The sequence below is a fragment of the Arvicola amphibius genome, chromosome 6 (genome assembly GCF_903992535.2).
Source record: "Arvicola amphibius chromosome 6, mArvAmp1.2, whole genome shotgun sequence".
Taxonomy (NCBI): Eukaryota; Metazoa; Chordata; class Mammalia; order Rodentia; family Cricetidae; genus Arvicola; species Arvicola amphibius.
In genome coordinates this window covers 28,974,067-29,001,169 of record NC_052052.2, presented here as the reverse complement: position 1 = coordinate 29,001,169, position 27,103 = coordinate 28,974,067, and the positions used below count along the sequence as shown (strand labels likewise).

The following is a 27,103-nucleotide window of genomic DNA, read 5'->3' as shown; positions in this document are numbered from 1 at the left end:
TGTAATTGTGATTATGAATGTTGGCAGGCTACTTTAGACGACTCTGTGGTCTGGGCTGACTTCTCTGGGGAGGGATCAAATGCTACATAAATGCTTATTTGTTTTGTTTTGGTTTGGGGTTTTGTTGTTGTTTCGGTTTTTCGACACAGTGTTTCTCTGTAGTTTTGGAGCCTGTCCTGGAACTAGTATTTGTAGACCAGGCTGACCTTGAACTCACAGAGATCCGCCAGCCTTTGTCCGGTGAGTGCTGGGGATTAAAGGCGTGGGCCACCACCGCCCGGCTTGGTTTGGTTTTGGGAGACAGAGTTTCTCTGCGCTTTTGTGACTGTCCTGGAATTCACTCTGTAGATCAGGCTGGCCTCGAACTCAGTGACCTCCACAATCCAACCTCAAGGTTATATGTTCTCAAAACTTCAGTGTGTCTTGTGTATTCCGCTCAACCATTTAGCGGGCCACCTATTAACTGTAATTTAGCGTCCCTTTGTGTAGAAGTAGGCATTTCGTGGTTATTATTTATTTATTTATTTTAGTTTTTCAAGGCAGGGTTTCTCTGTAGCTCTGAGGCCTGTCCAGGAGTTCGCTCTGTAAACCAGGCCGGCCTGCGTCACCACCGCCCGGTCTTGTGGCTGTTTTTTAACGTTCTGGCTGCGTGGGTTCCATTTCGGATAACGGGTGTTGAGGAGACTCTTCGGCGGGTGCGAGCGGCCGGTCCTCCGCACGCCAGGGGTCGCTGTGGCGCCTCGCCGCCGCTCCAGGTCACTCTCGTGTGGCCGCCCCGCCTCGGGCCCCCGGGCAGAGTGGGCGGGCACGACTGCGCCCAGGTCGCGAGGCGCCCTTCGACCAGCAGCGCCCGGGGCGGGCGGGTATAAATGGAGCGGTGGCTGCCCCGGCCGCCTCTCTCCGCCCCGGGTCGCAGCAGCTTGTGCTGCGTTCGGGCTCAGCAAGCCTGAAGCAAAAAAGAGAAAAAGCTTAAAAAAAAATTACAAAAAAGCCTAAAAACCTTAAAAAAAAAAGAAAGAAAAGAAAAGAAAAAAAAAGAGCAAAAGAAGACGGAAAAAGAACGGGAGAGCGAGTCGTACTGGGTGCCCGCGGGGAAGTGACTTTCGCACGTTTCCGGCCTGCCTGTCTGTCCGCGTCAGTCCGTCTGGTGGTGAGCCGCCCCCGGCCCGCACGGCACGCCTCTGCGCCGCGTGGCAGCCCCGCGCCCCGGCCGGCCGCACCACGTGTCCGCTGCCCTTCGCCGGCACCCGCAAAGATTCGGTTTCCCCCTTCCCGGGCCGCTGTAATTGTAAACCGCCGGGAGCTCGGGGCCTATATTTATCGAGAAACGCGTGTCCCTAGGGCCGCTGTGAGCGCAGCATCTGTCTGCCTCTTGAAAGAAAAATTTTTTGGTCCCCTTTGCCAGGGGATTCCCTAGTTTAATTTTTATTTTTAAGCCCCAAGCTAGGACAGCTGGAGAGTACAAACTCCAGGAGAGGGCCATATTGTTTTTGAAAGCCTTTTGTCTTTGGGGCTTTTGCGGTTCCGTGCAGGCGTTCCCGCACTCCCGTCCCGCCTGCTCCAGCCTCTTCCCGGTGTCGCTGGTGCCACCTGTGCGCTGCGGCGCGGGCCACGGCTCCTCGAAGCCCCTTTTGTCCTGCAGTGAGCCCTATAAGAAGTCCTGGCGGGGCTCGGGGTTGTGGGGGGTGGGGAGATGAACGCTGCGGCCAGCAGCTACCCCATGGCCTCCTTGTACGTGGGCGACCTGCACTCGGACGTCACCGAAGCCATGCTATACGAAAAGTTCAGTCCTGCGGGGCCTGTGCTGTCCATCCGGGTCTGCCGCGATATGATCACCCGCCGCTCTCTGGGTTATGCCTACGTCAACTTCCAGCAGCCAGCTGACGGTGAGTAGAAACAGTGTCTACACGGTCGGGAGATTCCGGGGGGACCTTAGGAGTCCTGTAGGCGGAGGCCGAACTGGCGAGAGCTGGCGAGGAACGTGACAGCACGTTGCCAGAGAAGCCATCGGTGGTAGCAAGACGTGGTGCTTGAGAGCCGAGCCTGTAGTCACGACCCCGGCTTCCAGTCTTAATTCCACCACTCGCTAACCTGATGACCTTGGGCTACTGGGTGGGGGTGGGGTGGAGTGGGGGTTGGAACGCCAGGAGATTGTAAATTGGGTTCTGAATGAAGTGACTGGACTGGTCTAGTGTGTCTAGTCCCACTCAAGCCGAAGTGGGTCTGTTGTAGACCCTGGCATGGACTGGCACTCCTCGATGACTTGAAGCAGAGACCACCACCAGGTTGCAAAGCTGCTGGCCCTCCCCGCCCCTTAACCTGTCCTGAGCCTTGATTTTTGTGTTGATTGGGGTGACTGTAGGGCAGTGGGAAGCAAGGGGAACAATTTCATGCCTTAACCTTGAGAGCGGCTTTGCTAGTGTCGCCAGCAGCATCTACCCGGCCACCTCCCACCACACACGTTTGCCACAGTGTTTTGGGGACTTTTCTCAGCTCTTGTGAGGCTCTAGGCTTCGGAGGACGGTGCCTAGGTAGTCTAGGGGGGTGGTCACTTGAAATCTCCTGGGCACTTAGTTAATCGCCTCACCCTTGTGACCAATAAGAACCACACCAAGTTGGGCTCCCAGTGCAGTGTTCTGCGGTCCCAGGTGGAGCAGTGGAGACTGCAGGCAAGCCTTGGATAAGCCCTGGAGAAACCCAACCGGGGGCTGCTCGTGACTCCAGATTAAAAGGGAGCAACTGCTGAGACCACTGCTGGGGGAGGGGTGGGGGCAGGACACAAGCCATCCTGTAGCCGAGGATGTCTAGGCCCTGTTTTCCTAACATTGATGAGGCAAGAGACTTTTTTTTCTCCCCGGGTTGCAGCTGAGACCAGGGAATTGGTCAAATAGACTTTCTATTGTCAGAATACTTAGAGGCTAATCCTAGAGCTTTCCCATGGGGCATAAAGAGGGGGCTTTCTTTTTTTTTTCTTTCTTTTTTTAATGGAGTCTCTTAGCTGTTGTCTTGACTTCTTAACAGAAGTTGTATCTTTTAGAGATAGCAGAAGCCATTGGTCCGTGTGTCTGCCAACACATACCTCTGTAGGACTTTCTCCCTGCTATAAATAAGTGTAGCCCGATTTGCCAGCTTACCAACTCCTGGTGCTGTCTGAAATAGATCAGGGATTGTGTTGGGATGGGCTCCTTTACTGCTGATATAATGGAATAGTTTTGAGTTTGCAGACTTAGGGATAAGCTCCTACGGGACTTTCTCTGAACTGGCTTGTTTCCCCTCTGTCCAGCCACAGTCCCCGCCTTGTCCTACTACTAGGCCTGTTGCTCCTCTTTTTCCTGCTTTGAAGTGAGGGTAAGGTGAGAACTAGGCTTGCCTACTTGGTTTTTTTGTTTTGTTTTTGAGACAGGGACTCTAGTCCTGGCTGTACTGGAGCTCAATTTTTTTTTTTTTTTTTTTTTTGAGACAGGGTTTCTCTGTGTAACAGTCATAGCTGACCTGGAACTAGCTCTTGTAGACCAGGCTGGCCTCGATTTTACAGAGATCCTCCTGCCTCTCAATGCTGGGGTAGAGGCGTGTGCCATCACCACCCGGATGAACTCGATTCTTAATGTAAACCAGGCTAGCCTTGAACTGGGGGATCTACCTTCCTTTGCCATGTGGCAAAACCTCCTGGGAGCACAACACACCCCAGATAAGAGCCCGTGGCAGAACAAAGCGTGGAATGAGTTTTATTGGGGTTCCTTGAAGGAAATATGGGTGGGACAGCTACATGACCAAACCCCCTCCAGTGTGTATGACCGCTCGCAAAGCTGGAACCCTTTTCTAGGCTGCTTGGCTGGTTTCTGCTTTTTCTAGGCAGCTGGTCCACTCCTAACATTTTTACAGCTTTTCTCTTGAGCAACTTGGCAGCTTGGCTTCTTTCCCACTGGGAGAGGGGGTGACTTTTTAATATTTTTTGGCAGGGAGTGCCCTAGTGAATCTGATCAGTTTTAGGGACTTCCTAAAGCCATTTTGAGCTATTTCTACCTCCCTGCATATGTAGCTTCTTTTTTTTTTTTTTTTTTTTTTTGAGACAGGGTTTCTCTGCAGCTTTAGAGCCTGTCCTGGAACTAGCTCTTGTAAACCAGGCTGGTCTCGAACTCACAGAGATCCGCCTGCCTCTGCCTCCTGAGTGCTGGGATTAAAGGCATGCGCCACCACCGCCCAGCTGTACCTTCTTTTAGGATGGAATATGTCTTAATTTGGGAGGAAATTTGCACAGCACGGCTGGAATCAAGAGTTTTGCTTGGACTGTGGGAGCTGAGAACCTTATGTAGCCCAGGCTGAGCTTGAACTTGTGATCTTCCTGTGCTGAGATTTTTTTGGTCCTTCACTACCTCTGTGGCGTCTGGTGGTCTTGGTAGGGCAGCTGAATTCCTAAGATTCTGTAGAATTCTGATTAAACCTTTGAAAGGTCTGGGCATGACTATCGGCTGCTCACATGGGGCAGGGTTGGTGGACAGCGAAGATCCTTGAACATGAGCATAGTCCATGGCTGGGGATCTTTTTTTCAATCGGGTATTAGTAGTTCAGTGATCTGGAATGGCAACAGTCATCTTGGTTGATGTTTAGCGTTCTTAATTAAAATATGTTCCTCTTCTACAGCTGAGAGAGCTTTGGACACCATGAACTTTGATGTGATTAAGGGAAAGCCAATCCGGATCATGTGGTCTCAGAGGGATCCCTCTTTGAGAAAGTCTGGTGTGGGGAATGTCTTCATCAAGAACCTGGACAAATCTATAGACAACAAGGCACTTTATGATACCTTTTCAGCCTTTGGAAACATCCTGTCCTGTAAGGTAAGCAGTAAAATTCTTTAAAAAAAAAATTTATTTATTATGTGTGCAGTGTTCTGTCTGCATGTATGTCTGCAGGCCAGAAGAGGGCACCAGATCTCTATAGATGGTTGTGAGCCTCCACCATGTGGTTGCTGAGAATGGAACTCAGGGACCTCTGGAAGAGCAGCCAGTGCTCTCAACCTCTGAGCCATATCCCCAGCCCCAACATTGAATTATCTTAGCTAAATATTTACTGGATCTTGAAAACAAGATAAATGCTATGACTGGGTGTGGTATGCTCTCAAAGCTGAGATAGGAGCTATCTATGGCATTCAAACACAGTCTTGGGTGTAGAAAGACTCAAAACAAGATGATATCAAAGGGAGAGAGTGCCTTAGAATTAGAGACAGTTGGGTGTGATCATTTTTAAATGCTGAAAATGGAGCATCTCCCTCTTTCTGCAGTCTTAGGACTTGAACTCGGGGCCTTATACATTATACATAATGATCTCGATCATATCATACCCCCATTACTTTTGTCTTGCTCCCTGTAATACCATTCCTAGTTCTTTTTGGTTTTTTGAGACGGGGTTTCTTTGTGTAGCTTTGGAGCTATTTTTGTAGCTTTTCTGTCTTATATCTTTGTATGTGTGTAACTGAGTGCATTTCATTAGGGTTGCTCATAAAGCCTCTGGGGTCCAGCAAGCTTTATCCCTAGCCCTCTTTACTTTTATTTGAGACACCTCACCAAGTTGCCTAGTCTGGCTTGAACTTAAGATTGTCCTGAGTCTGTCTCTGCATGCTGAATAGCTGTTCCTAGAGGTCTCCCATTGGGCGGGTGTTCATCCACCAAGCTGGATCCCATTCTGGGAATGGAATCCTCACAGAAGTACTTGTAGATCATCCCAACCACAGCCTCATGTAACCTGAGGAGGGATGGTTGTTGTTTTGAGATAGGAGTACATATAGCTCAGCTTGGCTTTGAACTCTTGTATAGAATGTAGCCAAGGGTGACTTTGATCTTCTGACCTTTATGTTTCCAGCACCCAAATGCTGAGATTGCAAGTATGTAATCGTATGGTTTATATGGTTGAGCACAGGGCTGCATTCCAGGCAAGCACTCTGCTGGATGATGAGAGATGGCCTTTTGGCAGGTGTTTTTTCTGTGTTTATTCTCCACCCTCCCAGCCTTCATGTTACCTGGTTTTGGAAGCTTGAACAGTTTTCATTTTGGCTAAGGGCGAGGGGAGGGCAGAGGCTCAGTGTTTCCAGGACCCACTTAGCCATCTCAGAGGTATTCTTCAACCTTCACGTGGTTGAGAAGCCGTCTCTTCCTAAGCACTTCGGTTTCCACCCAGATCTTTGTGGCTCTGATAATTGAACCCAGGGCCTGTCCAGTGCTGTGCAGGGGCTCTACTGCTGAGTTAGTCTCCAGCCTTCTCTCTTTAAATTTTTATCTTTTCACTTATGAACAAATTGTATCGTGGTGTGCTTGTGGAGGTCAGAGGACAATTAACAGGAGTCAGTTTGTTTCACCTTGTGGATCCCGGGGAATGAACTGGGGCTGTAGGCTTGGTGATAAACTCCTCTACACATTGAACCACATACAGACCCCTTTGTTTGTGGGGTTTTTTTTTTTTAGTTATTTTTGAGGCAGGATTTTACAATCTAGGCTGGGCTCCAAAATGTTCTGTGTACTGTGGATGACCTTGAACCTCATCCGAGCTGTGGCTATCCCAAGTACTCTTATAAACTTGTCACCACACTCAGCCAGATTCTTTGTGTGTGTGTGTATTAATGAAAGTAAATTTGGAACAGAAGTCAGAAGTCTGCTCAGCAGGAAACTCATGTGGTAGAGTGCTTGCTACACAAGAAAGGATCTGAGTTTGTTCATATAAAAGGTGGACATGGGGCATGCATATAAAATACCAGCACTGGGGAGGGATATAGAATTCCTGAAACATAATTCCTGGGAGCTTGCATGCCAGTCAGCCTGACCTGACCAGACTGTATCCAAAAGAACCCCCTGAAGCTGACTCACCTCCACAAGTATGTTGTTGGGTGGAAGCAGGCTAACCGTTTGTTTGTTTGTGGAGTACTGGTGCTGTGTGATGTTGTCACAGGAGATCCCAGCTGACACATCTGGTGGATGCTCAGGTGGTCTACCTCTTCTTCAACAGGTGGTTTGTGATGAGAATGGCTCTAAGGGTTATGCCTTTGTCCACTTCGAGACCCAAGAGGCTGCTGACAAGGCCATCGAGAAGATGAATGGCATGCTCCTCAATGACCGCAAAGTGTGAGTGTCCCAGTCTGGAGCGACAACCATCGCATGAGCCAGCCATGGCCCCACCTCGGTATTAACTGGCACACACAAGGCGGCTACTGGTTCTCTCGGCCCAAGTGTGGCCTGCTCCTACCTCTCCACTCCAGGGCTGGTGAGTCTCCCTGCCCGAGCCATGGCAGCCCTTTTGACTCGCCACGGTGGGCTCCCTGCCCGAGCCATGGCCTGCCTGCTGCCTCTCCCTTAAAGGCATTCACCTGTGGGTTTTGTGAGCATCAGCAACTGGGACTGGCTAGAAGACAGCTCTGAGCCTGCTCTGAGCAGGGGTCTTGGCCAGCGGCAGAGTGGAGAGGCCCTGGGCTGACCAGGAGCTGGATACTACTAGCTGTGTGACCTTGGCTTTCCTTTGACTCAGGTCTGCCCATGGGTCACTAAATTGTCCTCTACCTAGTTCTTCCTTCCTCTGAGCTGCAGCTCCCATGTTACTGCATGCATAGTTTGCATACAGTGAAAGATGCATCTCTCTGTGGGGACACATCTTGTCATTACTGTGGGGGCGGGGACAACTTAGCTGAACCATGTGGGGAAAGCAAAAGTACTGTTACATTTTGGCTATAGAAGCAGCAATCATTTCTGTCCTTGGTGGTGTGGGACAGACAAGGCTGTGCTTATGTCTATTGGGTGTGGAGCCATTTCCCTGGTGGAGTTACCAGGTGATACAGCAGGAAAGCAAGGGCTCCCGGTGACAGCGATCTCACCGCCCCACTAACCCCTGTTAACAGTTTGGTTTGTGCCCTTTCAGACGTTTTCTATGCATTTACATAGATGCACAGAAATGAACATTTTAAAAACATGGTCGTCAGGTTTCTTCACGAAGGCAGTGTGATGTGGTAGGAGTGGCCCTGGTCTGAACCAGGGGCCCTGGGACTGGTCCTTGCAGGACAGTCCTGCCTCTTTCTTTTCCTGCTGGGGACTTGGGCGTCTGAGCTTGTTCTCGCGGTGGATGGGGCCCTGGTATTAACCTCTCCTGCCAGCCTTTCCTCTGCACTCCTTTGGGTCCCTGGAGGTCATGTCTGTTCCTATGAGTAAGCACTGTGCTTCCTGGTGTCTTTGTAGGTTCGTGGGCAGATTCAAGTCTCGCAAAGAGCGGGAAGCTGAGCTTGGAGCCAAGGCCAAGGAATTCACCAATGTTTATATCAAAAACTTTGGGGAAGACGTGGACGATGATAACCTGAAAGAGCTGTTCAGTCAGTTTGGTAAGTTGGTGTCCATAGCCCACACATCCTTTTGTCCTGTTTATCAGCTCGAGAAATAACCTGTTCTTACTTAGCAAGCAGAGCACTTGTCTCGGGGTCAGAGGGCGGGTAGGGTCCCGACCTTTCTCTCAGTTTCATCCTAGCTCCTTTCATCGTGAACTGTGGTAGAGATGGGGTCACTAATAGTTCTGTCCTTTGATAATAGGTAAAACCCTAAGTGTCAAAGTGATGAGAGATCCCAGTGGGAAATCCAAAGGCTTTGGCTTTGTAAGTTACGAGAAGCACGAGGATGCCAATAAGGTGAGTGTACGTGAGGGTTGGGCAGAACCTGTAGGTAGTGCCTGGTGCCCGGTAGAGCCGAGCTGGAGTGGGCTGCCTAGTGGTGGGTGTGCAGTGCTATGCCCCGGCATCAGCGCTGATGCAAGTCTACAGTTAATGTATCTGTTACATCACCCAGCAGTGTGCTGGACTCTTGAGCTTCAAAGGGGCCTGAAAAGCCTATAGCTAGATCTTTAGTCAAGACTGGCATCTGCCTATGTTTTATACAAATACTGGGTGTGGAATCTTCTCTCCCTCTCTCTTTTTTTGCCTTCTGCACTCAAATCTTTCCCAGTCCTGCTGCCTGGTGCTGGTCTGGGGACAGACGGTGCTACAGTAGAGCAGAGAATATCCAGACAGGTCGTTTTCCATTTGTCTTGGGGCCTGTCCCTACAGCTCTGCCACACTCCCTCCTGGGCAGGGAGGTCATTTGGAAGATGCTGGAGCTGGGGTTGGGAATTAAGACCCAATAACAGTTAGATGCTAGCCCTACTTCTCAGATGGGTCTAGATACATGTAGCGGGCATCAGAAGAAGACCCTGTCTCTACACCTGCATTACAGACATACATCTTCTCTCTAGGCTGTGGAAGAAATGAATGGAAAGGAAATGAGTGGGAAAGCCATATTTGTAGGCCGTGCACAGAAAAAAGTAGAACGTCAAGCTGAATTAAAACGGAAATTTGAGCAGCTGAAGCAGGAGCGAATTAGTCGGTACCAGGTGAGGTGGGCTTGGCATCTGCACCTAACTGCCTGCCAATAAAGGTTGTGGCCTCAGGTGTGGAGGGCATTGCTGAGTAGAGACAGTGGTTTCCGGCCTCTGTTCTGTTCTGAAAGTGTCTATACTCACTGCTCTTTGCTGCGTGGGTTCGTTTTTCTTAAACTGATGCCCCCTTTGGTAGCTCAAAGGTCCCTGGAGAGTGAGTAATTGGCCGGGGCAGCTGTGGAGAAGGTGATGTGGCTGCATTGTTGGCCCTGGCAGTTTTAGGGCAGAAGTTGCTCAACTTGGGCTTGTAAAGACCGTGATTTACTTTTAACCCAGTCTGTTCGAGAAAAAGTCACAGTCTAGCTTAGGCTGATCTTGAACTCTCAGAAACCCTCTCTCCTTAAAGCATGCTGGGATCCAACTCTGGAGTTTCAGGTTTTGTGGTTTTGAGTCGGGGTCTTGCTATGTAGCCTAGTCTAGCCTCAGACAGACACTCAATCGCCCTCCCCTCCAACCCCGCCGCCGCCTTGGCCCTCTGAGTGTTGGGGTTACACGCAAGGGTTTGTTTTTGAGACTTTTGACAGGTTCCCAAGCATGCTCTGGGGCTCACATTGGGAAGTGACTGTATGTAGAGGTGTGATTAACAGTGGTCCCTTCCCCAGGGAGTGAATCTCTACATTAAGAACTTGGATGACACCATTGACGATGAGAAATTACGGAAAGAGTTTTCTCCTTTTGGATCGATCACCAGCGCTAAGGTAATGCTAGTGTGAGCGTGTGGGTTTGGAAGCAGCACGTTCTGCTGGTGACATCAGTAGATGTCAGTTATGATAGCGGTCCTGAGTACAGTGTTATTCCAGCATATTCCTCCTTGCTTCGGGTCCCCCTGAGAGTGTCATGCTCTGGAGAAGTAGATGTGGTGTCTGCTTGCACTGGAGCTTGGAGTCTGGCTCAGCTCCTCCCTGTAGCCCCTGCAGCACTCAAATCTTTCCCGGTCCTGCTGCCTGGTGCTGGTCTGGGGACAGACGGTGCTACAGAAGAGCAGAGAATATCCAGACGGGTTGATTTCCCATTTGTCTTGGGGCCTGTCCCTACAGCTCTGCCACACTCCCTCCTGGGCAGGCTCCATGTGAAAGTTTGGCTGGGTAGCCATGCTTACATGGGCATGAGCGGTGGCATGTCCTTGGCACTTAGGGAATGTGACAGACTGTTATGTGGAATGTGCACGGCCTGACACGAGATGCTGCTTGGTAGAGGACCCTGCCCTGGCCCTTAGTGTAAACTGCTCTCAGGGTAGGGACGTCGTACAAAGGATGTTACCATTTGTATTGGTGTGGTTTTAAAGAGATAGGATCTCACTACATTAGACCAGGCTGGCCTCAAGCTCACAGAGATCCACCTGCCTCTGTCTTCTGAGTGCTGGGGATTGAGGTGTGTGCCACTATACCGAGCTGGGATTATTCTGTTTAAATGATAGCTTGTTCAGGGTGTTGGCAAAAGGAACCCTGGAGGATGTGAGTGATCAGCCAGAGCAGCTGTGGAGGTGACATGTGACTGCTTTGGTGCTGGCAAACTTTCCTCTTGGTGTTACTCACTTGGCTGGCCTGTTGGAGAATCCCCCTGAGGTCCCTTGTGCGGCTTTCAAGATCACGGCCAAGCGCTGTTCCCTGGGTAGGACATTGTCGACCTGATGACACTTGACTTTGGGCTGATGATGCCCACACACACAAGACTCAGAGAAAACAAGTGCCCTTTCAGGACAGGGAAAGACAATAGTGGCTGGCTCTGCAGTTGTGGAAACACAGGCTCAGAGGGCAGGTGAGACTGCTAAGAGTCTGGCTTCCCTGGCTTCCAGGTCACTGCCTCCCACTGAACTGGTGGCAGCCATTGGCGACCTGGAAAAAACTAAGCTGCGATTAGTTTTTTTGTGATGGGATTTCACAGCAGCTCTTGAGCTTCTGAACCTCTTGCGCCTCCCCACTTCGTGTGTGCGTGTGCGTGCATGTGTGTGTGTGCGTGCATTCTGGCCCCTCGGGTAGATATGCCTTCCTCAACATGAGCTGCTCTGTTTGTAGGTGATGCTAGAAGATGGGAGAAGCAAAGGGTTTGGCTTTGTCTGCTTCTCGTCTCCTGAAGAGGCAACCAAAGCAGTCACTGAGATGAACGGACGAATTGTGGGCTCCAAGCCGCTGTATGTTGCCCTGGCGCAGAGGAAGGAAGAGCGGAAGGCTCACCTGACCAACCAGTATATGCAGCGTGTAGCTGGCATGAGAGCACTCCCTGCTAATGCCATCTTAAATCAGTTCCAGCCTGCGGCCGGTGGCTACTTCGTGCCAGCAGTTCCGCAGGTGGGTCTGCCAGGGGACGGTGCAGCTGCTTCTGTGTTCTGTAGCTGGGGGAGGGGTTTGAGGATACTGGTGAAGTAAGGAGAAGTTAACCTGTGATCATCACGCTCATGATCACAGAGAAAGTAAACCTGTCCCGCTATCGGATCCTTCAGCTTTTGGGCAGAGTGCCTTTCACTCATTAACTGGGCTTAGTAGTAAGGTGAGGGGGAAGAGGCTGGTGTGTTCAGGTTCTCAGGTTTTGGGTGCTCGTCTCTCCTCCAGGCTCAGGGAAGACCTCCATATTACACACCTAACCAGCTAGCACAGATGAGGCCTAATCCACGCTGGCAGCAAGGCGGGAGACCTCAAGGTAGGTAGCTGGAAGCAGGGGCTTCCTCGCCGGGTATGCCTGTCCAGATCCTGCTTCTGCACCCAGCCTCTGGCTTGTTGGTGACTTATTTGTCCCTGTCTCTTCGCCAGGCTTCCAAGGAATGCCAAGTGCTATACGGCAGTCTGGGCCTCGTCCAGCTCTTCGCCATCTGGCTCCAACTGGTAATGCTCCGGCCTCTCGTGGCCTTCCTACTACCACTCAGAGAGTCGGTGAGCAAACTCGCCTGTAGGAGCATGGCCGGGGAGGAGGGAGTCAGGATGATTAGCTCTGCCCTGGCTTGGTCAGTCTGGGACTCTTCAGCTGTGTGCCTAGGCAGGCTCTTCATTCAGGCAGGAGCAGTGACGAGATGAACCCTGGGTGTGTCGGTAACTGAACATTCCTGCTCACGGTGGCACGTGAAGGGTTAACCAGAAGTATTCTCTCTGGATTACTATACAGACCTGCTGTTGAGGGGTTAGGGGAGAAGGAATCGTTTAGAGTGTGTCATGTTCTAATGTGCAAAGACTTGTGTGGTGTCCTTTGGCCCTGTGAGGGACATGTGTGGTCATGTGTTGGAGATTCTTCTTCCGTGGGACGTGGCCAGTTGGACATCCGCTGCCAACACTGATGCGCATTTGCTGGTCTGTTGTAGGGTCTGAGTGCCCGGACCGCTTGGCTATGGACTTTGGTGGGGCTGGTGCCGCCCAGCAAGGGCTGACTGACAGCTGCCAGTCTGGAGGTGGTATTGGCTGCACACAGACCGGGGGAAAGCTGGGATTTGACGGGCCTTTGCCCAGGCTGACGGGCCTTAATCATGCTTGTTCTTCCTACAAGGTGTCCCTGCCGCCGTGCCAAGCCTTGCACCTCGTGCCGCAGTTGCTGCCGCTGCTCCCAGGGCTGTGGCTCCATACAAGTACGCCTCCAGTGTCCGCAGCCCTCACCCTGCCATTCAGCCGCTGCAGGTGAGGTCCACCACAGCCGTGGAGGCATCGGTCCTATGTGTGCTCAGTTTTAAAGATGCCTTGGTTTGATTCCCTCACCAGGGTCTCCACGCCTGCTCTGTCTCCCCTGTGGCGGTTCAGATGCTGGCCCTGAGCTGAGAGCAACAGGCTTGAGAGCCTTCTGATTAGTAACAGTTCAGAAATAGCAGGAAGCAGCTGGTGCTTCCTGTCCCTTAAGACACCTGCCCGTCTCAGCTCTGAGCCCTGACGTCACTTTCACACCCGGTGACCTAATTGATCCCTGGTTTGGAATATAATGGCCGTTAGTAACTTCTCACTCAGAAATGAAACTCAGCTTCAGGGACATGGCTCAGTTGGCTGGCTTTGCCCTATAACCATGAGGACCTGAGTTGAGATCCCAAACACATGTAAAGCTGGACACGGTGGTTTCCCCGATGCTGTTGGGCCAGCCGGTATGAGCAAAGCAGTGAGCTCGGGAAATCCATGTCTTTGAAGTAAGGTGGCGAGTGTTTTTAAGGATGACGTTTGACTTTGACCTGGCACGTGACACACAGAGAAGGCTGGACAGGGTGGGCCATCTTTGTAATGTCAATACGGAGGAGGCAAAAACAGGATCCCTGAGGCCAACCAGCCTGCTTACTGTGCAGATTCCAGACCATTGAAAAGCTTAGTGGAATGGGTGGTGCTGGAGGAATAAGACCCTAGGTTGACCTTGGTCCCACACACAAACACCCAGAAGGAAAGGCTTTACAGAGTGTGGGGAGCTCACCTTGCCTAAGCTGTGTCCTTCCACTAAGTGTGAGCCAGGGTCAACCAGTTCATTTCAGAGCTTGGTAGCAGTTTGCCGTGTCTGGCCTTAGTTGTGCACTTTGGGAGTGTGAGCTGCTTTGTGGATTATTCTTCAGTGTCTTCCTCCACGGTCTCTAAATGGGGGTTGTCTTTCACCTGTAAGGCTTTTCAGGTCTCTGAGCAATGTTACTGTTACGTGTTAATCATCCTGCATATATGTAAAAATCTGGGCCAGGCTCTGGTGCTGAAGGAAAAATAGAGCCAGGATATTGGTATAGCCTGTGATCCTGGCTCTGGGGTGGTAGAGGCAAGAGTTGAAGGGTAGGACTTGAAGGTTAACACTTAGCTACATACTGAGTTCAAGGCCAGCCTGGGTTGAGAGAGACTACACGGAAACCAAACATCTGGTAAGGTGATGGTGAGGTATGTTTGGGCATGCTTTAATTCTCTCTGGCTCATTTGTACTGTAATTAACTAATGTAAAGGAAACCTTGAAGAGGAGGCTACGTGTACAGTTTACTGTAAAGCTGGAACATGCTTATCATTCCAGCCCTTGGGGACTGGGGGTAAAGAGATCATCAAGAACTCAAGGGCAACAAGACCACATGAAAAACACAAAATTAAGTTCTGTGTGGCTAGATTTTTACTGCAAGGGCTTGAGTTGTTAGGCGAGTGCTCACCTAGCATGGCAGGTTTGCGTGGTCAGAGGACTGACTTCTGACAACTTGATATCCATGCCTGGTCCCGTTCCCTGCTATCCTTCAGTTCCCCAAGGACAGGATTAGTTCGTTAAGCGCTAGACAGCCACTTCCATCCGTCTCTCCTTTTTCTCGTGGGTGCATGTTCCAAGTGTTCAGCTTGAGTGTCTTCCATAGTGCTAACCCCGCTATTGCTGGCTCACAGGCACCTCAGCCTGCAGTCCATGTTCAGGGCCAGGAACCGCTGACTGCCTCGATGCTGGCTGCAGCACCCCCCCAGGAGCAGAAGCAGATGCTGGGTGAGTGTCCAGTGCTTGTAGAAGAGCGGTGAGCCTGGTGCCCACTTGTGTTCCTGGGATCGGATGCCCTTGTGATGCTGACTGTTCTGCCCCCAGGGGAGCGTTTGTTCCCGCTTATCCAGACGATGCATTCAAACCTGGCCGGCAAGATCACAGGCATGCTGCTGGAAATCGACAACTCGGAGCTGCTCCACATGCTGGAGTCCCCCGAGTCCCTCCGTTCCAAGGTGGGCTGCCTTTCGGGCCCTGTGACATCAGGGAATGGGCTTTGGCGATTGCTAGGTTCTGGTCTGTCTAGAATGGTCTGTTGTCCCTGTGACCCCTCTCATGCCTCATCTGTGATGTGGGCTACTGCTGAAGGTGACACCGGGAGAGAACAGGGAGAGGCAGGTGGCCTCCTCCATCACTGGCACTCGGGTCTTTCACAGGTGGATGAAGCTGTGGCAGTCTTGCAGGCTCATCATGCCAAGAAAGAAGCTGCCCAGAAGGTGGGCACTGTTGCTGCTGCTGCTGCTACCTCTTAGACAAGGAAAATGTAGGTTGACAGTTGGTTTGGGTTTGGTTTGGTGTTTTTCCAGATAGGGTCTCCCATATGCCCAAATTCACTCAGCCTACAAAATGCTGGGATTAAAGGCGTAACAGCATCTATCTGTAATCCCGGGTGCCCATGTGGCTAAGGCCAGAGGAGCACACAGTCCTTACCATGCACACGTAACAAAAATAGTCTTCGAAAGTGCCTGATCACATGTGGGTTGGCCTTCTCAAGGCCCAGTGCCCGTGCCCCTTACTGGCCTGAAAATATTGACAAAGAAACTGTTGTTGTTTTTTGCAATATAAAATCCACCTGCTGTCTGTACAGGTCTTTCTAGCTTGGCCTGAGGTTGGTGCGGTGCGTTCACTGCTCTGGGGTGCAGCAGGCATGAAGGGGCATTGATACCACGACCTAGTGGGAGAATGGGCATACCTGGTTATATTTACATGGGGACTTTGAGAACTGTGGCCTCTGCCTAAAATGACCTAGGACTGGTGGTTCTTTTATAGAGAAAGGAAGGAGTGACAGACAAAGGTAGAGTTGACATCAGCTGTGGTGGGCAGCTGGTGCTGATCCAGCATTACTGGTAACATGCTTGCTTGTTTGTGTTTCTCTTTGATTCAGGAGTCAGAAGCCAAATAACCCCTCATGGCATTCAGCTGAGGTCTGAAGACTCCCTGGTTTGCGGACCTTCACACCAAGAACCACAGTTGCAAATTCAATAGGTCATTTTTTTATCGAGAGGTCAATTATGAAGCACCTAGAATTTTTCAATTATGCGAATATATTCTCTGGGTTCTGCAATGGCCCAGGAGGTAACTTTTTTTTTTTTTTTTTTTCTATTGTGGGTTCTGATTTTTTTTTTCCCCTCCCAGAAATTGGATTTAATGTACCCAAGACTTTTAAGTTTCTCAATAAAGAAAAAAATCTCTATGGAACTAGCTGTCATGTTTGTGTTGCCATTGTTTTTATAATTTGGGGCTTTTGCTGGATGTGCTGTTAGGCTTTGAACATAGTAAATGAACTTACTTCGTGTATGGTTTTTGATTTTTTTTTAGGAGAATAGTACAGGGTTATAGCAAAGATGCTGCCCTAAGTTAAATGTGGGCCTGGGAGGAGCTTGCCTGGCACATACCACACCCTGGACCCAAAGGTACTTGGAAGCCAGTTTGCCTCAAACATGAGTGTGAATTGAACTAGCATAGGACACTGGCTGCATCACCATGGCAGGGTCTACACTTGAACCTGGTATGCTAAAGGCAGGAAAGTCCAGGTTCTGTTGGTAGCTGCGCACCCCAGGGGCAGGTAAGGTTTGTCCAGTGTCGGGTAGTCACTCACCCTGTTCACACAGCAGAAGATACAGTGGCCCAGTTTCTGCAGCAAGGCATGCTCAGGAGTCCCCTGGTGTGAACACAAGTGCTGGCCAAGGTCAGCTGCTCTGTTTGCCTTGCTGTCTGTCCAGCCTTGCCCTCTTTAGGGCTGTGGGTAGGTTGTCTCTGGGCAGGCTCCTTTCCTTTGGGGGCTGGTCTTCCTGTAAGTGACAGGTCCTAAAGCCCAGAGTCTGTCAGTAAAACAAAATGACTAAAATTGCGTGCATCGAGGCTTAAAACCACTTGTAACTCCAAGACCTCCCTCCTTGGTCATTTTCACATGTGCACACTCCACAGAGCCACACTAAACAGTGGTGGCACACACCTTTAATCCCAGCACTTGGGAGGCAGGTGAATCTGAGTTCAAGGTCAGCCTAGTCTACAGAGTGAGTTCTAGGACAGCCAGGGCTACACAGAAGCTCTGTCTTGAAAAACAATCTTTGGGGTTGGTAGAGAAAGATAACTGAGCCTCATAACTAACTAACTGAACCATGACCTGGTTGTCACAGACACTACACACACAAAAGATTGAAAATGGGCTGTGAGCAGCTAACAGGCAGGGATTGTGACAGGTGTGGGCACTTTGAAAATGCTTGAACAGGTTTGGTTGCAGTTCTGGAAGGTGGGCTTCACTGAGCTAAAATGGGGTGTTCCATTCAGAACTGTCCTTTTGGAGGCTGGCGGGGGCAGATAGGACCGGTTTCTTACCCAGCTTCTAAGAATTTCATCACTTGCATATGGTGCCTTCAAACCCAAGAGTGACGAGTCAAGCCTAACGTTTAGAGCATGCTCTTCCCTCTTCCCTCCGTTTCTGAGTCTCTGAACCTGAGATGGTTCTGCCTGCCTCCTGCTGCCACCAACCCTTCTCTCCCGCCCCCCCCCCCCCGGGGTTTGGGTGCCTGTCAGTGACTATCAGTACTGTACTGAGAATATGAACTCGGGTCCTCAGGTTTGCAACAGCTGCTTTATCTTTTGAGCATCCCCACAGGAGTGTATTCTGGCTCAGTTGTTCCCTCGTCTCCAACTGGCATGGAACCCAGGCAGGCCCTTGAGCATACATACTATTTTCTTTATACATAAGTATAATCAGTTTTTATGTGTGTATTTTATGCATATATGTACACACACATATATACACTTTCACTCTGCACTGGTTGAGAGGAAACAGGATCTTATACCCCATTTAGTCCTCAAATTTTAATTTCTAAATTTCATCTCAAGTGTCACTGTGTCGGCCTGGCTGACCTCTCAGCTCATGGCCTCTTCCTGTGTACTAGGGGCAACAGTGCCCAGTTTTAATATGCTTTCTAAAAACGAGTACAAAATTCCTTTAATCCCAGTACTCGGGAGGCAAAGGCGGGCGGATCTCTGAGTTTGAGGCCAGCCTGGTCTACAGAGTGAGTTCCAGGACAGTTAGGACTGTTACATAGAAAAACTCTGTCTCAAAAAACTAAAAATAAAAAAAAAAAAAAAACCCTCAAGTACAAACTCAATAGAGGGACAACATGGCCTTTCTCTGCCCTGTTCAGACCTTATGTTCTAGTGGCTTTGGTGGTTTTCGTCCTTGACTGAGGGTTCCAGTCTATGCTGGTTGGTACATCTCTTCAGTCCCCTTCTTGGGAATCTGCTTCCCAGGTTCCTGTTGTCCTGTTTTTGAAGGAACAGGATGGGGGGAAGACTTAAGTTGTCCTGTGAGCGCTGCAGGCAGGGCTGCCCGTTTTGACAGGAACACCGCAGGTTAGTGTGTCCTGGGAGGAAGTACAGGAGTGAACTCAAGTGTCTGCCATCATATGGTTAAGGCAAAGCCAATGAGGTTTCATTTTTGAGAATTTTTCAGTTTTCCCTCACAGGGTCTCACTGTTGTAACCTGGAACTTGAGATTCTCCTGTCTCAGCCTGTCTGAATTCTGAGATCACAAGGCTACATCATGCTTGGCTTTTAGTTTTTTTTTTATTATTATTATTACTAATAATTTTGAGTTGGTCTCAGTGGGTAGCCCTGGTTGACATGGAACTGGCTATACATAGACCAGACTGGCCTGGAGCTCACAGTCTCCTGAGCGCTGTGTGCTGCTATGCCTGTTTTTATAAAAAGGAAAAAAACAAAAACATGCTGGGTGGTTAAGAACACTTGCTGCCCTTGAGGACCTGGATTTGGGTCCCAGCAACCACATGAGGGTTCACAACCTGTAATTCTGGTTCCTAGGGATCAAACGTCATCCGGCCTCAGGAACACAAGAGTACACAGACAAAACATGCAGGCAAAACACCCGTCCACATGCTAAGAACTACATGACACTGCTGCCCCTTCTCCAGCTCGTGTCTAAACCTCTTCATCACTGGAACAAAAAACAGGTGCGACAGGAGCACCCCTGGGAAGGACAGAGTACCCGACAGGAGAACCTCTGGGGAGGACAAAATGCCCAGTGGGAGCACCTCTGGGGAAGACAATGCCTGACCGGAGCACCCCTGGGCAGGATCAATGCCCGATGGGAGCACCTCTGGGGGGAGGGGGAAGAGTTCTTTTGGACCCGGATTTCACTTCATCACTGCAGGGAAGTCTTGTTCATGGCAAAGGAGCATCCAGTGGGTAGAGCAGCATGAGCCAGCACCGGGGCAGACATCACCATCAAAGACATAGCCTAGTGACTCAGGTGCTGACTCCCCATACCCTAAAGACTGAGGAACACGCTTCAGAGCCTTAGTGTGGGGTGGGAGAACTTCCAGTTCCAGCAACCAACTCTGGCAAATCCTTAGTGGTTTGTTTTTGTTTTTGTTTTTTTCAGATACAAACAGAAATATGTCCTTATTTATCCTCCTCTATTCCTGCTTAAAACCTAAAATGTTCTTTTCTCACTTTGCTTTGTTGGTGTGGCAGCCTCTGGAATGTAGTCCACATGGCATATTGACCACCATTGACCCAGCCAGGGCCCTGCTGATGGAGTAACGCACAGTGCACACATTTAGGGGGCACGCCCGTTTAGTCAGAATCCTCCCCCGAGGAGGTGTAAACAGTCTGCTCTCTCCTTATAAGAAGTAGTCTAAGCCGGGCAGTGGTGGCGCACGCCTTTAATCCCAGCACTCGGGAGGCAGAGGCAGACGGATCTCTGTGAGTTCGAGGCTAGCCTGGTCTACAAGAGCTAGTTCCAGGACAGGCTCTAAAAAAGCTGCAGAGAAACCCTGTCTCGAAAAACCAAAAAAAAAAAAAAAAAAAGAAGTAGTCTACCAGTTCACCCAGTAAGTTTACCAGGCTTCCTTACTGGGGGAGGGATTACTGACAGGTGTGTGGGTATCTTCAAACAGCTGTGATAGAGACTATACTAACCATGGATGACTCCCTACAAGCATAGAGATGGACCCCACCCCACCCCAAACCATCCCCAACCTGTACATCAAGGACCTCCCAAGACTCAGCCCACAAGGCCACATGCAATTAGGGCAGAATTGCACACTAATGGCTACTCTGTGTGTGTGCGCGCATGCATACGTGTGTGTCTTAATCTCAGGTGAGGGTGACCTTGCAGTGTGTGTCTGTGTGCGCACATGTACGTGTGTGTCTTAATCTCAGGTGAGGGTGACCTTGCAGTAATTTCCCAAATCCCCTCCAAATTGAAGGTGATTGAGTCTTGCATCTGATCTGCCCAGAGGAAATGCATCCCACAACAATCTTGAGGGTAAATTCCTAGAACGTGTGTGTCAAAGGGTCAAATTACTCTCAACAAGCTGTGGTGATGCCTGAGTCCAATCCCAGCACTCTGGAGGCAGAGGCAGATGGATCTATGAGTTTGAGACCAGCCCAGTCTACACAGAGTGAGTTCCAGAATGACCAGGGCTACACAGAACTTGTCTCAAACAAAAAGATTTGTTTGTAATTGTATGTGCTATGTGTACACATCAGCAGGTATGGGTTTCTGAGGAGGCCAGAAGGGGTGCTGGCTCCTCTGGAGCTCGAGTTACATGCAGCTAGCTGTCTTACTTTACTTTGGAGACAGGGTCTTACCGTACTGCTTTGTCTGTTTTGGTACTCACTGTGTAGACTGATTGGCCTCAAACTAGCCCAAATCCTCCTGCCTTCCAGGTATTATAGGTGTGTCACTACCACCTTTCAAACATTTTTAAAGTTTATTTCTAATTGTGTGTGTGTGTGTGTGTGTGTGTGTGTGTGTGTGTGTGTGTGTGTGTTCGCGCAAGGGCATGAGAGCAGGTGCCTCTGGACACTGGTGTCCATTGCCCTGGAGTTGGGGTTACAGTGGTTCTGAGCAATCGGATGTGGGTGCTGAGGATCAAACCCTGCCTCTGAAAGACCATTATGAGCTCTTACCTGTTGAACCCTCTCTCCAGCCACTCCACCTTTCAGACTTAACATTCCCCGCTCCTCCCCCCCATTGGAGCTGGGCAATGAAGCCATCAGGCACGCTGTATACTCAGGTTCACCACCAACGACCACCGCCTGAGCCAAACGCCTGATGCAAGCTCCTGCCTGTCTTCGGGTATCAGACACCGTGTGATGTGGGAGGCACCCGAACACTTCTCTCGGTTTATCAGGCTGTTTATTTCACTTTGTTTATAATGTATTTTTGCTGTGTAAAAACTTGTTTTTATGGGGGCTGGAGACATGGCTCAGTGGTTAAGAGCATTGCCTGCTCTTCCAAAGGTCCTGAGTTCAATTCCCAGCAACCACATGGTGGCTCACAACCATCTGTAATGGGATCTGGTGTCCTCTTCTGGCCTGCAGGCATACACACAGACAGAATATTGTGTACATAATAAGTAAATAAATAAATAAATATTTTTTAAAATACTTGTTTTTATGAAATTCAATTAAACTTTTATTATTTTTTAAAGACAGGGCCTCACTGTGTAGCCCTGATTGGCCCAGGGTTTATGATGTAGACCAGGCTGGCCTGGAATTCCCAGAGATCCGGCTGCCTCTGTGTCCTGAACGCTGGGATTAAAGGATGCCTCATCATCATCACTTGGTGTTGTTTTGTTTGTTGTTTTGAGACAGGATCTCATACAGCCCAACTGGTCTGAGAATGACCTTGAACTCCTGATTCTCCCACCTCCATCTCCTAATTTCTGGGGTTACAAAGGCCTCCATGCCTTTTGTTTTGTTTTGTTTTGTTTTTGTTTGTTTTGTTTTTTGAGGCAGGCTTTCTCTGTGTATGGTTTTTCAAGATAGGGTTTCTCTGGGTAGCCCTAGCTGTCCTGGAACTCCCGCTGTAGACCAGGCTGGTTTTGAACTCACAGAGATCCGCCTACCTCTGCTGGAATTAAAGGCCTAGGCGTCATTGGGCTGTTAGTTTTTAAAACAGGATCTGACTTTGTAGTTAGGCCAAATATTACGGACATAAGTTGCCGTTTCCAAGTAGTCTCTAGAGGGCAGTAGCACCCCACTGAGAGGCTCTATCCTGGGCAGGAACTTCCTGTCCCTGGATGAACTGGTCTTCAGTGGCTTCTACGTAGACCCCCTTAGACTTCTCAGATCAAAGTCATCGAGTTCTCCACACTTTGTGTTTTAGCAGACACTACCACCGAGCTTGCTGGTCAGGGTCTTGGGCCTCAGTCTTGGCATTCATCTGGGCCCAGCTGGATTCCTCCCTCCCACCCCTCCCACACAGTTCTCCTAGGTATCTTTCGGTCTCCAAGATGGCCTCTGCCTCCTGCTAGTCTAGTCAGAGCTATCTTTTTGTTGTTGCTTAGACAGGTTCCTACTATGTAGCCCTGAATAGCCTAGAACTTAACACATAGCCCAGGCTGGCCATGAATTTGCCATCTGCGTCTACCAAGTCCTGGGGGTACAGGCAAGTGCTGTCATGCTTGGACATGCTCACTCAATTTTAATTTTAACAAAAAAAAAAAAAAGAATTCACAGCAGGCCTTTACTCCCAACACTCAGAAGGCAGAAGCAGGTGCATCTCTGAGTTTGGGGCCATCCTGGTCCAGGGAGTGAGTTCCAAGACAGTCAGAGCTACACAGAGAAACTCTATCTCGAAAAACCAAAGAGTAAAAATATATTTACTTGCAATTATTGTGTGTTCCATGTGGGGCACACGTCATGATGCCTGTGTGACAGCCAAGTCAACAACTGTGGCATTGGTCCTTTCCTGCCACCTTTATTTGGGTGCCAGGGACAGAATTCAGGTCACCACACCCAGCAAGTGCTTTCGCCTCTGAGCCGTCTTGCCCGACCTCTACATTTTAAATTCCCCTTGTTTTTGTTTTTGAGGCAATCTCATGTAGCCCTGGCTGCCTTTGAACTCGCTGTCCACTGAGAATGGTCTTGTGCAGCTGACCTTCCAGCTTCCCAGGGTGGAGAAGGATGTGTGGTGTCTTCCTGGGCAGTGACTCCCAATGAACCGGAAGCTCCCCATTTCGGCAGGCCAGCTGGCTAGCAAGCCCTTGGAGCTGCCCATCTCCGCCCCCGCCCTCAGTGCTGAGGTTACAGGCATGTGTCCGACTTTATGGGGATCCCAACTCCACTCCCCATGTGACGGTGAGCACGTTACCCCAGGCTCTCTACAGCCACCTTTTGGGGGTTCTTCCCCACTAGGGAATGAGTCTCCCCATGGCTGGGGCCTACCTCCACAGGAGTCCCATTACCACGTAGCTCGTATTTGCTGAATAAATGAGAAGAGAAAGCAGTATTAAAAGATCAAAACAACTTTCCTTAGCCTGCTTCACCGGTGAGGAAAGAACCAGGTACCCCATCTGTGAGGCCAATGCATTGCAGAGCGAGGGTCAGCCTGCAGAGCGCTGCCGACGGTCTGTGCAGACACGCTTTAAGGACTGGGAGCAGGGTGCAGGAAGCCATGCTTGTTCCTCACAAGCCTCTCTGAGGTCAGCTAGGCCCAAACACCAGTGGTTTCCAGTTCTTCCTGACTTGTGCAAAGCAGACTGTCTTGGTGGTGAGTTCGGGTGTTTGAGGAGGTCCAAAGGCCCCACTGTCTTGAAGTAGGTCGAGTTAGGTCACCCTGCTCCTGTCCTGGCTGGAAGCCTTGTGCAGTCTGGAGAGAGCTCTCTGTGGTCAGGTTCTGGGTGCAGATGGGGTCCCCGAGCCTTTCGGCCTCTCACGCTTTCCTTCTCTTTGACCCCTGACTCCTCAGCTCTGCCTGCCAAGGCCCAGAGGCTAAGAAGCCAAAGCAGGCAGTCACTGCAGCCTGGAGTGAGCACAGGCGAGGAGGCTGTGCTCTCTGCTCTCTGCGTTTGGCTCTGTGATTTCGGGGTGGGGGAGGTAGCCTTGTGAGCGCTGGTGCTGGGGGTATCCTAGGAAGCAAGCCTGCATGGGCCTGACCCCTTTGGCTTCCTCTGAAGTACAGCCTGGCCTGCCATGCTCTGAGCTCTTTCTCAGGTGTAGCTGGGGCCTGGGAGCCAGTACAAGTGTCTCCCTCCTTACTATGAGCAGTTGTGCCTAGCCACTGGCTCTCCCAGGCGTGGAGTGCCCCAACCTGTCTTGGCCATCTGTGACCTCCAGCTGGTGGTACCCAGAGGTGGCAGCTGGGATAGACCTAACCTTGCTGCCGTTCTTCTGAGGCTGAGACCTTGGGGAGACGTCTACACGTGCTCAGTGCAGGAAGAGTTGAGATCAAAGTGGGCAGAAGTGCCTCTCTGTTCTGCTGGTACCAGGCAGGGACCAGGTTGGCCAGGCCTGTTTCTGCTCTCACACGCACTGGTACCGTGTCTAACGGCCTACGTGTCTACGTGTCTGTAGTCAGTCTCACAATGTGGCCTCTCCTCATTCACCCGCTGACGCTAAGCCAGAATTTTTCTCCCATGGGGCAGCCAGGTTCCATTTGGAACTGGTCAAACATACACAAGCCAGATTTGTTCTCACGCCACCTCTCCCAATTCCTGCCTGGAAATGGCAGCCTACAGTAGGCTGGCCTCACTGTGTAGACCTGATTTTGACTTGTCATGCCCCTATGGCATCTCTAGCATAAAGGCTGAGCCCCACCAGTCACCAGGAAGCCTCACCCCCACTAGCTGCCTCCTGCTCGTCTCTGTTTTGAAATAAAAAACCTGTGGGTGGCGCTATTGCTCTCAGGATGTGTTGTTATTTGGGGTCACAGTGAGGATAAACCTGGAGGGGAGGAGAAGCCTACTGCCCTAGCCTTGGTGGCTCCAGACCAGTTAGTTGCCTATTGACATACTGGGCTTTCCCACATGAGGTTGACTTGGGCCATGGTCATTGACTTTAGAGCCCAGCAGGACCTGACTCCTGTTTTTTTTTGTTTGTTTGTTTTGTTTTGTTTTTTGTTTTGGTGTTTTGAGACAGGGTTTCTCTGTTTAGCCTTGGCTGTCCTGGAACTCACTCTGTAAACCAGGCTGGCCTTGAACTCATAGAGATTTCCCTGCCTCTGCCTCCAGAGTGCTGAGATTAAAGGCGTGTACCATGATAGCTGGGCTTGATCTGGCTCCTGAAAACAGGTCTGTCTTGTGGCTGGCCAGCTACAGTGGTTGGGCAGGAAGCTGTGAGTCTAGGTAAGGTCAGCTACCGAGGTCAGGGTGAGGTTCAAGAGAGGAGAGAATGGAGGGGTCAGTTATGGCTGATTTCAAGCTGACATATGGACAGGGAGAGCAGGCTGGACTGAGACCGCCAGGAGAAAGGGTTAACATGGCTCTGAAACAAAGATGAAAATCGGGTTGGGGTAGTGAGGACTGGCTCAGGGCATCCCTGAACATCCCGAGGAAGTAGAACTAAGAGACGAGGTCATTGGGTGGCTTCTTCAGGGTTATTCCATTGACCCACGTGTGGCTGTGTATTCTGAGTTCTCCTGACCCTAAGAGGAGAGGGGCCTGCCCTGTGCTGTCACCAGCTCCCTCCAGAGTCCTCCTGTGGCTCCACTCGTACCGGATGCTGCACAAAGGAGGAGCGAGCTCCCAACCTCATGGTTCCTGGGCTTGTGTTTTTTTTGTTTTGTTTTGTTTTGTGAGACAGGGTTTCTCTGTGCAGCCCTGGCTGTCTTGGAACTCTCTCTATACCAGCCTGGCCTCCAACTCACAGAGATCCGCCTGCCTCTGCCTCCCCAGTGCTGGAATTAAAGATGTGCACGCCACCACCCACCACCGCCCGGCTGTGGGCTGACCTTGAGATCACCAGTGAGCCCAGGGCTTCTGCCTACCGAGGAGCCTGTCCTGTAGGGAGGAAGCAGGGATCAAGGCACAGACAGCTGTTCAGATTTGTTTTAAAAAATACTTAATATAAATTTTCAAAGCGCACCCTCTATTGGATAAACCAGTTCACCGGCAGTGTAAAGTGCCCCTCTGACTTTGTAGGTTACCCACAAATGCCGTGCAGACGTGTGTGTACACAGAGAGACTGGGGGGATTATTAACCCTGGTTATCCAGACAGTGCAATTATAGGATTTGGAGTCTATCCTTTAAGTTTTAAATTTAAATTTAATTTTAAAAACATCCCCCAGTTATATATGTAAGTTTCCTAAGTAAAGAATTTATTTATTTATTTATTTATCATGCATACAATATTCTGTCTGTGTGCATGTCTGAGGGCTAGGCAGGGGCAGAGTACAGAGACACCAGAGTCAGGACGTGATGGTAGATCTGTTCTGCTCCACTCCAAACCTGTGCCCCCGGCCTCTCTTCCTGTAAACTGTAGGGAGTTTCTCCATAGAGCATCTCCTACTTTCCTGCAGCTAGACACGGGAAAAGCACTGTACCCAGCTGGCATCCAGATGTGCTGGGCTGCAGCCATGAAGATGTCATGAGGTCTGTCTCCCACAGTCAGTCCTGCCTTTATGTCCTGTGGTGTTTTCTCATTGCCCTTAGGGGCCTCCAGTGAAGGTCATTTTTTGCTTCTGATGTATACCTTGGGTGGTCAGAGGGCACCTTAAGCCAGATGGTCTTTGTGATAGCGCTGATACCCCAGGTGCTATGTTTTGTATATTTATCTATCTTCTCTAAGTGTTTCCACTCCGTGTCACCCATGACTGCCAGATGTCTGAGCACTGGAGGCTGTGACTCCCAGGCCTTTGCTTTGCTGGGGGAGGAAGTCACAGTGGCCCCGTGCTCCTGCTCTGCCTTGTGACAGTACAGGGGCTGCATTTTCAAACACTCATTTCACATACGCAGGTGCCCCGACCAAACCTGGCTAGATGCTGGCCCTGACAAGATCAACATTAATGCCTCCACTTCCTGCTATGGTTCAGGGGGATTCTCGTCAGTTAAGATTGAGAGGATGGCCAGGGAAGTAGAGAGGTCCTCTGGCAGGAAATGAAAAACCGTGGCTCCAATTTAGATCTGGGATGTCCCCAACAGCCTGTGGACTCGAGGCTTAGTCCCAGGCTCAGGAGCTGATGGCAGCTATGGCTGAGGAGGTTTTTCTGGTCACAGGGCTTGTGTCATTGAAGGAGAGTCTGGGGCTCAA

General features: G+C 50.3%; 1 protein-coding gene and 2 non-coding genes across 6 annotated transcripts; all 3 read left to right on the top strand.

The window, feature by feature from the left end:
* The first annotated feature begins 891 nt into the window (after positions 1 to 891).
* Positions 892 to 16,290, top strand: Pabpc4 (poly(A) binding protein cytoplasmic 4). 4 transcript variants are annotated; one of them, XM_038333983.2, is made up of 16 exons: positions 892 to 1,886; positions 4,642 to 4,835; positions 6,994 to 7,109; positions 8,211 to 8,350; positions 8,556 to 8,650; positions 9,250 to 9,387; positions 10,035 to 10,130; positions 11,448 to 11,720; positions 11,982 to 12,069; positions 12,180 to 12,251; positions 12,722 to 12,808; positions 12,904 to 13,031; positions 14,724 to 14,817; positions 14,914 to 15,044; positions 15,246 to 15,352; positions 15,974 to 16,290. In XM_038333983.2, the coding sequence occupies exons 1-15, from the start codon at positions 1,694 to 1,696 to the stop codon at positions 15,339 to 15,341; spliced, it is 1,941 nt and encodes a 646-aa protein (XP_038189911.1). In that variant the 5' UTR covers positions 892 to 1,693; the 3' UTR covers positions 15,342 to 15,352; positions 15,974 to 16,290. The 4 variants fall into 4 exon arrangements, with proteins under 4 accessions (XP_038189911.1, XP_038189910.1, XP_038189913.1 ...); XM_038333982.2 differs by having other exon boundaries at positions 12,180 to 12,299; XM_038333985.2 differs by lacking the exon at positions 12,722 to 12,808.
* On the top strand, positions 8,945 to 9,077 carry LOC119818152. Its single transcript, XR_005286059.1, has one exon. It is a non-coding gene; the product is annotated as a small nucleolar RNA SNORA55 (small nucleolar RNA).
* LOC119818153 lies at positions 10,349 to 10,482 on the top strand. The gene has a single exon (XR_005286060.1). It is a non-coding gene; the product is annotated as a small nucleolar RNA SNORA55 (small nucleolar RNA).
* Positions 16,291 to 27,103: the final 10,813 nt, after the last annotated feature.